This window comes from Moschus berezovskii, chromosome 3 (assembly GCF_049115385.1).
Source record: "Moschus berezovskii isolate FMDL1 chromosome 3, NW_MosBer_1.0, whole genome shotgun sequence".
In the NCBI taxonomy this organism is placed as follows: domain Eukaryota; kingdom Metazoa; phylum Chordata; class Mammalia; order Artiodactyla; family Moschidae; genus Moschus; species Moschus berezovskii.
In genome coordinates this window covers 58,998,064-59,010,246 of record NC_142462.1, presented here as the reverse complement: position 1 = coordinate 59,010,246, position 12,183 = coordinate 58,998,064, and the positions used below count along the sequence as shown (strand labels likewise).

At 39.2% G+C, this 12,183-nt stretch overlaps 1 protein-coding gene across 1 annotated transcript in view; it reads left to right on the top strand.

The window, feature by feature from the left end:
- The window catches only part of CFTR (CF transmembrane conductance regulator), a 207,158-nt gene that overhangs the window by 138,634 nt on the left and 56,341 nt on the right, over positions 1-12,183 (top strand). The window contains exons 20-21 of the mRNA XM_055420807.2: positions 631-858; positions 3,433-3,533. Of these exons, the coding sequence (XP_055276782.2) occupies positions 631-858; positions 3,433-3,533 (329 nt within the window). The remainder of the gene's footprint in view (positions 1-630; positions 859-3,432; positions 3,534-12,183) is intronic.

Below are 12,183 nucleotides of genomic sequence, written 5' to 3'. Positions count from 1 at the left end.
TGTCGCATGAGCTATTCTTAATTATATAAATTAAAATTTGAAATGATAGTACCACTATTTCTAAAGGTTTGTCTGTGTTCCTAAATGAGACTGGACAAAGTTCTTTTCAGACACCTTTCCTTTCTCTCCAGGGGTCTGCCTTTTGGTGTACCCCCAAACACTGCTTGAGCTCTTTGGAAAGCTCATTGTTCAATAACAGCCTTTGTTTAGGTGTATTTTCAGGGTATATATTTCCAATGCGCTTCTACATTGAAGGTTATTTGCTAAATGAAGTCACACAGACTTTATTAATTGAGGCATTGAATGAATTGTCTCAAAAGAAAAACATTTTCAGCAGTGATTAATTTAGGATTAGTCAGATAAACAATACCCAGTGGTAGCCAAGGAATATGAATTAATAATGGCAATGATTTTATAATAAGTTTCCATCCACAGTAACCAAGTTAAAAAGGAGGGTAACTCATTAAAAAAATAACAGATTGTATCTATTCAAATTTGCGCCACAATGAAAAACCTTTCTGTCCAATGACGTCCATTGTTTGATTACTCTTTAAGTTACCCTTTCTAAAGTAAGAATTTGCATTATGTGTTTACATGACTTGCATTGTTCTTTATAAAAATATTTCACAGGCAGGAGTCCAATTTTCACTCATCTTGTTACAAGTTTAAAAGGACTATGGACACTTCGTGCCTTTGGACGGCAGCCTTACTTTGAAACTTTATTCCACAAAGCTCTGAATTTACATACTGCCAACTGGTTCTTGTATCTGTCAACACTGCGCTGGTTCCAAATGAGAATAGAAATGATTTTTGTCATCTTCTTCATTGCTGTTACCTTCATTTCCATTTTAACAACAGGTACTATGAACTCCTTAACTGTTTAGCTAGGCATTTAATTTAAAGTTTTGTCAGCCAGTAAAATGCTGTGTTCATGTAAGTTAAAATTTTTAGGTATCATTAAATAGTTTTAGTTTATTAATCAAAAATCTGTTTATTGTTGAATGAATGATTTCTTTGAATTAGAGCTGTATGCAGTTGAAAAACTGAGATAGATATATTTCATCACAAGTAAAATGAAAACCTATATAGACAAGTGAGCTCTTTTAATGAAAAAGGTTGAATTACTGAGCTATAAAAAGTGTTGAGATATATATGTTACAGTGGTTGAAGATTCCGAGGGACTGCCAAATTTGATGGGTTGGTTAGTTGTAAGAACAGAATTCTGTTCAAACAAAATGAAGCAAATGTTGGAGGGTTACAGGAGGGCCTCGTGGGCAGAAGGCACACTGTGCCTCCACGGGAAATGGAACAGTCATGGAGAGTCATACTCAGAGCTTCCCATCTCTGGAGACCAGATGCCGGCCATGTCCATTCCTTTCTGTGGCCACTTCATTCATTTCTCTTTCTCTAAAGACTGGTTTGGCTAATGTCCCAGAGCTGTGCAACAGTGACCTAGTATGGCCTTTCCATTCAGGGCCATTGAGTGAACAGCTGAGTTCCTCTGTCCAGTTACCAAGTATTGACAAGAACAGGAAATAGGCTTATATTGGCTCCGAAGTCCACCTGCAGTCCCAAAGGTGCTGAAAGAGTAGTGGATTCCTCACCTTCATTGTTCTCTCAGCCCAAGGCTTTGGGAAATGACTCTGCAAAAGGAATTCAAGGGGGCAGGCAAATGAAGTAAATCCTTAGCAGTACAATATTTTGGGGGCAGCCTTAAAACAAAATAAAGTTTCTTTTGTGGTTCAGAATTAAACAATTTAAATTAAAGAATTTTTCTTTAATTAAGTTATTTGAAACAGGATCCAAGAGGGCTGAATGAACAAGGATTTGTTAACAGTGAAATCACACCAATATATCATGTGCTCTAATCATGATTAGAGGATCTGATGGAGTCCTGGCTTATTAGGCATGATAGAGCATTCAAGAATCAGTATCACCCAGGACCTTTCCATGAAATCAGATGCCCAGCCGAAGTGAATGTTAGCCACACAGCTAGTATCAACCCTGCCTCTGCTGGTCTTCAGCTGTGGTGACTTGTACACTTTAGTCGACTACTCTAAAGCCCATTTTCCTCATGTGTAAATAAACATAATAGTGCCTATTTCATAAGTTTGTGGTGAGTATTAAATGTAATAATTTGTTCATAGCACTTAGTGTAGTGCCTAGTCTATAGTAGGTACCTGAAAATCTTATGTTACTTATTACTGTTATTATTTTTAAAATTTTATCTTCAGTTCAGTTCAGTCGCTCAGTTGTGTCCGACTCTTTGCGACCCCATGAATCACAGCACGCCAGGCCTCCCTGTCCATCACCAACTCCCGGAGTTCACTCAAAGTCATGTCCATCGAGTTGGTGATGCCATCCAGCCATCTCATTCTCTGTCATCCCCGTCTCCTCCCACCCCCAATCCCTCCCAGCATCAGACTCTTTTCCAGTTTTATCTTACTCTCATCTTAATATTCAGAATGAGTAATGTATTGGGCCCTGGATACATTTTACCTGTTTAAAATAAGTCATTTAGTACTAAAACTACATACCTGCTGTCTATGGTTTGTCTTCTATTAGAATAATTATGGAAGCAAAAATTTTAATTCATAATAATAAGATGACTTATTTCCCCCAATTATAGAGCCCTAAAATTGTTTTATCATGCATTACAGCTGCAGGGATTGACTCAATTAAGGCTTGATAACATAAATTTATAACAATTTAAGGACATTCTTATTAGAAAAATGTTAGGGCCATGAATACAGAGTATTTGTAAATTTTAATTAGTGGTCCCCTCTAGCCCTTAAAAACTAACTACTCTAATTAAGCATTTGAGTATTGTTCTTCCTATCTGAACTAATCAATTTTTTAATTCAAAGGGCAGTCTTCTCTTTTTCCAAATGGCAGACCCATGAGTTCTGACCTCTCCATGAAACTCTTAAGTTCTTTCTTCCCAACAGCATCTGATTAACAGAGAAAAGTCCTCCTTACAAAGACATGAAGCACATCTAAACGTCTTCTGGATGCTGCTCACACACCTCTCTCCTGCTTTTGATTTCTTTTTAGAGGAGCTTATTCAGACACAGAAAGTCTTTTTTTTGTCCATTGTAGTCTTTGAAGATATTATTACTTACAGATTAATAGTAGAAGAGATAAAAATTATATTACTCAACACCAACATCCCCTTCAATATATGAAGCATTTAAAAAAGGGCAGCTCTTTACTAATATGCAGTCACTCTTCAATTTAAAACATTGGTTGAATACTAACAGAGCATGTTATTACTAGTGATGCATGCTGTGGGGAACTGAGATGAAAAATGGTTTAAATTGGCACAGAATCTGAATGTAAGTTTAACATATGCTGTCTTCTAGATATACATAAAGTGTTTCACAGTAAAGAGAAGTAGCCTAAAGTTTGTTTATATATTTTTTCCACCTACAGGTGAAGGAGAAGGAAGAGTTGGGATTATTCTAACTTTAGCCATGAATATCATGGGTACATTACAGTGGGCTGTAAACTCTAGCATAGATGTGGATAGCTTGGTAAGTATTTTTTTTAAATTTTTATGAAAAAAAATTCAGACAAACCAAAAAGTATAGATAATAGCATAAGGGATGACTATATACCCAGCCCCAGCTTAAGAAATAAAACACTGCAGATGAGTTGAAGTTCACTGTTTGTATCTGTTACTAAACCCACATCTCTTCTTTCTTCCATATACGTAACCACAATCAAGATCCATTGCCACTGTGAATGTTCTTGCAGTTCCTTGCCTAGGATTTTTCTAGGATAGCCACCCAAGAGTGGTATTGCTGGGTCATAAAATTCACCCATGTTCAACTTTGCTACATGGTGCCAAATTGTTCTAAGATCTGTTGTACCAGATTATACTTCCATCAAGAGAGTATAAGAGGGGACTTCCCTTTGGTGGAACAGTGGCTCAGATTCCATGCCCATAATGCAGGGGGCTTCCCTGGTGACTCAGAGGTTAAAGAGTCTGCCTGCAATGTGGGAGACCTGGGTTCGATCCCTGGGTTGGGAAGATCCCCTGGAGAAGGAAATGGCAACCCACTCCAGTATTCTTGCCTGGAGAATCCTATGGAGGGAGGAGCCAGGTAGGCTACAGTCTACAGGGTCACAAAGAGTTGGACCCGACTGAGCAACTTCACTTCAATGCAGGGGGGCCTGGATTTGATCCCTGGTCAGAGGACTTGATCCTACATGCTGCAACTAAGACCCTGTACAGCCAAATAAATAAGTATTCTTTAAAAAAAAAGAAAAAGATAACAGTGTAGGATTTCTCAGAGGTCTATAGGTATTATATACAACACTTGATAATGTCAGACTTTTAAAAAAAACTGAAGTATAGCTGATTTACAATATTGCGTTAGTTTCAGGTGTATACCAAAGTGATTCAATGATACATATTTTTTCATATTATTTTCAATTATTAGTTATTACAAGATATTGAACATAGTTCCCTGTGGATACTTTGTTGCTTATCTATTTTATAAATAGTTGGTTGTATCTGCTAATCCCAAACTCCTTTATTTCTCCCCCATTCCTTCCCTTTTGGTAACTGTTTTCTGTATCTATGAGTTATTTCTGTTTTGTATATAGATTCAGTTGTATTGCTTTTTAGATTCCGTATATGGAACATATATATATGTATATATGTTATATAGCATTTGTATTTCTCTACTGACTGACTTAGTATGTTATTCTTTAGGTCCATCCATGTTGCTGGAAATTGAATTATTTCATTCTTTTTTATGGCTGAGTAGTATTTTACTATATGTATGAATCACATCTTTATCCATTCGTCTCTCCATGAACACTTAGGTTGCTTCCATGTCTTGGCTATGATAAATAGTGCTACTGTCAACATTAGGGTACATGTATCTTTTTAAATTAGCTTTTATCTTTTCCAGACATATGCCCAGGAGCAGGATTGCTACATCAAATGGTAGCTCTATTTTTAATTTAAGAAAGCTCCATACTGTTTTCCATAAGTGGGTGCACAAATTTACATTCCCACTAACAGGAGAGTGTAGCAAGGTTCACTTTTCTCCACAGCCTCCCCATCATTTATTACCCTTTTGGTTTAGGTTCTTTCTTGACCTTTTGGTTTATGGTCTTTTTTTTTTCTCTGAGACAGTTGACATGTTCTCAAAATGCACATATTCATTCAATTGTTGAAATGTGTATAATCAATTCCTGTCAGAATAAATATCATTATAAAATATACCTCTAGGGAAAAACCAAATTTTTTCACACCCTCTTCTTTCCCTTGTGACAATATTTTATTTAACAAAAGCATTTTAATAATTCATTGAAATCTCATTTAACCGTAATATGATTTATAGCAGAGTTTCATTTTAGTTTGACCAGCTGTTTTTAGTGACTATTTATCTCCTCGCTTAGCTCGTATGCTTCTGGGGTTGAGTCTTGTAAATGTACTTTAAAATGTTTCTGTTGGAAAATAGCAGGAGAATACTAAGTAAATATTGTACTGGCATCTATTTAATTCTTTGTTCAGACTTTTCTCAACTTTGACATTACAGTTAAAATCCTCATGTACTTTTTCTTTATCTGGAAGCATTTGTTCACCTTGTACATGCACAATTCTTTTCTCTTTGTCGTATTAATTTCCTTGGTTTATGTAACAGCCTCTACAGCCTCTCTTTGTTTGGTGCCTGTCTGTTTTGCATGTCTAATCTCCATTAAAGTTTCTTTCAAGTTTTTTTATTTAGCTAGTTTTTCACGTGGTCATCCTAGACTTTGTGACCTGTGCTTTGATTGTGTTTCTTTCATCTCCTGGCATAACAGGATCTTCGCAATAAAGTGTTATGCTATAATACAGTCTGTGAAAAGTATCAAGATTTGGAGTTCATCATATTTTTAAAAGTTATATTCTTTTGTTTGAATATCAAAGTGATCATTTAGTTTGTGTTTCGCTGCCAAATAGCACAAGTGGTCTTGCCTGAGTCTTTGTTGGCATTTATCTAGTTATTAATTCCATCTTGCTGCTTCCACCCCTGCAACTGCTACAGCTGTCCAGTAATTTGTTAGTTTTCACCTAGCATATGTTGAAAGTAGGAGGGGCGAGAACTGTAACCTCAAATTTCATGTTTACATGTATGTTAACCCTGAAGGTCCTTGTACCCTCTGAAGTAAAAACTCATTTTACTTTATTGAGTTCTGAAATGAATTTAGACCCCAGGTAGACCTTTTTTTTTTGCCACATCTTGCAGCATGTAGGCTCTTAGTTCCATGACCAGGGATTGAACCTGCACACCCTCCATTGGAACCATGGAGTCTTAACCACTGAACCCAGGGATGTCCCTCCACCTGAGTTTAAAATTCAATAAACAGGGTGTTTTGTTTGACACTTTTAGTTTTTTAGTACAAAGGTAGCCAGGAAGAATATTTCATTTACCCATCTTGCTGGGTTTAGGCATGAACGTCAAACGTCAACAAAAATATGAAGTTACAAGAATATGACTTTCCTTTTACTGGTCATCCATTCATTAACTCGGGTGCCCAGACTTCCTTAGCTTTCAGCCAGCGAAGGTATTAATAATATTTGGATGATAACACTTCCTCATCACAGCCTCAGGTAGCTTTGTATTTATGACTAACTACACATCCCACCTCATGCGACGAGTTGACTCACTGGAAAAGACTCTGATGCTGGGAAAGGTTGGGGGCGGGAGGAGAAGGGGACGATGGAGAATGAGATGGCTGGATGGCATCACCGACTCTGTGGACATGAGTTTGAGTGTACTCCGGGAGTTGGTGATGGATAGGGAGGCCTGGCGTGCTGTGATTCATGGGGTCGCGGAGAGTCGGACACGACTGAGCGACTGAACTGAACTGAACTGAACTGAACACATCTCAGAGGCTGGCACTCAAAACTGGTCAACAAAACTTTTAATACGTTTTCCTAATAAGTTCTCTCTGTTTTATTCCCTAAGATAGCGCTTTATCACCTTCTTGTCTCTTCTTAGGTGCTCTAATAATTCTACCCCTTGCATTTTCAGTCAATGATCTTGCTATACATGTCATAGAAAAAAAATGGTGGAGCCAGAAAGAATTTCTTCCTTTCTTTCCACTAGTTCTGCACCACTGCTCTTATGCTCACTTCCCTCTGTGTCTTTGCTCCTGTGTAAAGGCCGGTATATGCAATTAACTCCTCTTTGTGGTACCTTTCTCCCTAGCATAAAAATACCATCCCTTGATCTAACACCCCTTTTCTTTGACTCATTTTCAGTAGAAATTCTTGAAACAGTGCTTTACTCCGTGTCATCCTCCCAGTTCTTTCCATCAGTCAGTCAGTTCAGTCACTCTGTTGTTTCCGACTCTTTGTGACCCCGTGGACTGCAGCACGCCAGGCTTCCCTGTCCATCACCAACTCTCAGAGCTTGCTTAAACTCATGTCCATCGAGTTGGTGATGCCATCCAACCATCTCATCCTCTGTCGTTCCCTTCTCCTTCTGCCTTCAATCTTTCCCAGCATCAGGGTCTTTTCCAGTGAGTCAGTTCTTCGTATCAGGTGGCCAAAGTATTGGAGTTTCAGCTTCAGCATCAGTCCTTCCAATGAACATTCAGGAGTGATCTCCTTTAGGATGGACTGGTTTGATCTCCTTGTAGTCTAAGGGGCTCTCAAGAGTCTTCCCCAACACCACAGTTCAAAAGCATCAATTCTTTGGTGCTCAGCTTTCTTTATGGTCCAACTCTCACATCCATACATGACTACTAGAAAAACCATAGCTTTGACTATGTGGACATTTGCTGACAAAGTAATGTCTCTGCTTTTTAATATGCTATCTAGGTTGGTCATCGGTTTTCTTCCAAGGAGCAAGCGTCTTTTAATTTCATGGCTGCAGTCACCATCTGTAGTGATTTTGGAGCTCAAGAAAATAAAGTCTCTCACTGTTTCCCCATCTATTTGACATGAACTGATGAACTGGATGCCATGATCTTCATTTTCTGAATGTTGAGCTTTAAGCCAACTTTTTCACTCTCCTCATTCACTTTCATCAAGAGGCTCTTTAGTTCTTCACTTTCTGCCATAAGGGTGGTGTCTTCTGCGTATCTGAGGTTATTGATATTTCTCCTGGCAATCTTGATTCCAGCTTGTGCTTCATCCAGCCCAGCATTTGGCATGATGTACTCTACATATAAGTTAATTAAGCAGGGTAACAATATACAGCCTTGACGTACTCCTTTCCCAGTTTGGAACCAGTCTGTTGTTCCAAGTCTGGTTCTAACTGTTGGTTCTTGACCAGAATACAGATTTCTCAGGAGACAGGCAAGGAGATCTGGTATTCCCATCTCTTGAAGAATTTTCCAGTTTGTTATGATCCACACCATCAACACCATCAAAATCCACACCATTTGGTGTAGTCAATGAAACAGAAGTAGATGTTTTTCTGGAACTCTCTTGCTTTTTTGATGATCCAGCAGATGTTAAATTTAATCTCTGGTTCCTCTGGCTTTTCTAAATCCAGCTTGAACATCTGGAAGTTCATGATTCATGTACTGTTGAAGCCTGGCTTGGAGAATTTTGAGCATTACTTTGGTAGCATGTGAAATGAGTACAATTGTGTGGTAGTTTGAACATTCTTTGGCATTGCTTTTCTTTGGGATTGGAATGAAAACTGACCTTTTCCAGTCCTGTGGCCACTGCTGAGTTTTCCAAATTTGCTGGCAATTTGAGTGAAGCACTTTAACAGCATATCTTTTAGAATTTGAAATATGGAAATTCTTTCCATACCCTGCTTCATTTCATTTCCATCATCCCTCAGACTCATGACCAATATCTTTCTAGAGCCAGCATCTTTATATCTCTCAATCTCTCAGTAGTACTCATGCCATGGATACATGCTTTTTTCACTAGGGTGATGTTATTCACACCCGGTTTTCCTGCTGCCTCACTTGTTCCTCTTTAGTTCTCTTTGCTGAGCCCTTATCTTCTTTCAGATCACTAAACACCAGCTGTATGCTAACCCTCTTCTATCTACACTTTCTCTGGATGTTATAATCTAACTCCGTTCTTCTGAAATCATCTCTCAGTGAATCACGCATTCATATCTCCAGTTAAGACCACTCCTCTGCTCTCTCTCTATGTATATATTCAGCTACTAACTTGACACCTCCATGTGTTTGTAAAACACAGTGATAGACTGTCTTCCAGTAGACTTGACATTTTAGTTCTTAAATTCTTGTTTGGAATCTCCTGGAAATATGCTTGTGGTATCAAGAGACCATTTAAAGTGAACAAAACTTCTATTCTGCCTACTAGTTTGTCTAGCTTTATATAGGAGTTTGGCAAAAAAATTCATCTATCACCTTGTGAACAGTGTAGTATAATAGGTTGTGAATAATCCCAGAGATTTTTAAAATAGTAAAATTATCAGAGTCCAACTTAATTCCCATTTAAACTCCCATGTTAGGGGATTTCCAGTTATTTCAATTGATACCACAGTGTTTTAAAAACTGTTACTTCTAATTCTCTCTTAATTTTAACATAAATTATGTGTAGATCTGGCTTCCCTGGTACCTCAGCTGATAAAGAATCCAGCTGCAATGCAGGAGACCCTGGTTTGATTCCTAGGTCGGGAAGAGCCCCTGGAGAAGGGATAGGCCACCCACTCCAGTGTTCATGAGTTTCCCTGGTGGCTCAGATGGTAAAGAATCTGCCTGCACTGAGAGAGACCTGGGTTCGATCCCTGGGTTGGGAAGATCCCCTGGAGGAAGGCACGGCAACCCATTCCAGTATTCTTGCCTGGAGAATCCCCATGGACAGAGGAGCCTAGGACACTGCAGACCATGGGGTCACAGAGAGTCGGACACGACTGAACAACTGAGCATAGCACAGCACATGTGTATGTCTCTCTGTTCATTTCAATTGCAAAGCTTATACTATTCTGTACATGGGATGAAAAGAGAAGTATTAATTCTTTTTAGCTCCATTCCTCAAGTACTATATGGATTAAAGTAAATTCAATCTTAAAAAATTTTGTGTTATTAATTAACAAAGTTGTTAACTTATTGTATTTGAATTCATAAGATGCCTGACATTTTTAACAACATAAAGCTTCTCTGTCTCCTATTGTTAATTATTTAAACTTCATAACCTCAACTGGTTAAGAATCTGCCTGCATTGTGGGGGAAACCTGGGTTCAGTCCCTGGGTTGGGAAGGTCCCCTGGAGAATGGCTGCTGCTGCTGCTAAGTCGCTTCAGTCGTGTCCGACTCTGTGCGACCCCATAGACGGAAGCCCACCAGGCTCCCCCGTCCCTGGGATTCTCCAGGCAAGAACACTGGAGTGGGTTGCCATTTCCTTCTCCAATACATGAAAGAGAAAAGTGAAAGTGAGGTCGCTCAGTCGTGTGCGACTGAGTGACCCCATGGACTGCAGCCTACCAGGCTTCTCCATCCATGAAATTTTCTAGGCAAGAGTACTGGAGTGGCTTGCCACTGCCTATTTAAGATGTGAAGTGAAAGTCTCTCATTGGTGTCTGATTCCTTGTGACCCCATGGACTATACAATCCATAGAATTCTCCAGGTCAGAATATTGGAGTGGGTAGCCATTCTCCCACTCCAATATTCTGACCTGGAGAATTCCATGGATTGTATAGTCCATGGGGTCACAAGGAATCAGACACCAATGAGAGACTTTCACTTCACGTCTTAAATAGGCAGTGTATACCTAGATTTTTGCCTCCATGAATGAGTGAAAATTAAATGAGAGCTAGAAAGGATGCAAAGGTAATGTTTCAGACTTAGTTGTATTAAGCCATCTGGTGACTGGTGAATTGCTCACACTAAGAGTATCATTGTTTGAATGAGGCAGTTGACAGTTCTTCTATTTTCAGGACTGTCTGCATCCTGGTGAGCAAAACTAAAATATCTGAGCATATGATTAGTACCCACTTTCTTAATTCTCCAGTTGTAGCAGCCAGTAAACCATCCCTGTTCCGTAGTGTATTCTTAGTAACACAAGAGGGTGGAAGCCTCCGGGATGAGAAAGGAAGACTGTACTTCTGTAGGGTTCACACTTAGATTCCAGTTAATGAGTTTCCAGAAAGTTCTTACAAGATTGATGTAATCTGAGAAGAGTTTTCTGTCAATAGAAACTCCCTTTGTTTCTCCTTTGTCCTTTTATTGCCTGTGTTTATTTTGGGTTCCAGTAAAGATCAAGTGACTGATTGTACAGTGACCAATGAGAAACCTGATGCGAGGAGAAGTGGGGAACCTGGCTTTTCTTCAATTCTCGGTTCTCCCGATGCCCAGTTCTCTTGGATTGAAAATAGTTTCTGCTCTGAGAATCTGAGGGGAGGAGTCATTTCTTACATTTTTTTAACTTCCTTTTAATGGCTTCTTGATAATACCTTTGTTTTTCTGTTCTCATGAGTCTTTGGGGGTGTATTTTCCACTTATGACGTCTGTTCCAAGACTTCGTCCCACCCAGCCTTTCTATTTCCATCCTATAAAGTGGCTTTCTATGCTGTGTTCCACTCTAGCCTTACCACCAAGTAGTTGTGCAGCCTTAGACAAATAAGTCATAACCTACGTGAGGGCTTTGCCTTTTCCTCCTTTGGAATCTCTGGGATATCTCAAGTCCTCATTGGCACATATGCAGGCACTGTTCCGGGTGCTCTTGGGAGTCACAGGGGTCTGTCACTGCCCTGAAGGCTCAGGTTCAGTGATTAGATCATTCACCACTGCAGTTGTCAGAGCTGATCAAAGAACTCTTAACGAGTGTGTTACTGGAACCAACAAAGACAAAGAAAGCACCATTCAGATGTTGTTGAGTCTTGAATTGGCAGGAAAGGCTTATGAGAACCTGACGGGATTGCGTGAGTGTAGGAAAGTTTGGGAAATTTGTGGAGCTTTGTGCTTATCACTTAAACTTCCTGTATTTAAAATTTTTCATTTGTACCAAGAAGGAATGGATTAGATCAGAGGTTCCCAACCTCTTTAAAGAGAGATTACTCAGGGTCCTCTGAGACTAATTAAAGCGGTTCTCTTGGTTGAGGGCAAAGTGACCAGGCATGATGTCTATCTTTTAAAAAGTGCTCCAGGTGGTTCTGGTATATATAGACTTGTGATTCACTGGATTTGAGGGTCTCTAAAGTTCATTTTGCCCCAGTTTTCTGTGAGTCATGACAGGGAGCTAGCAAA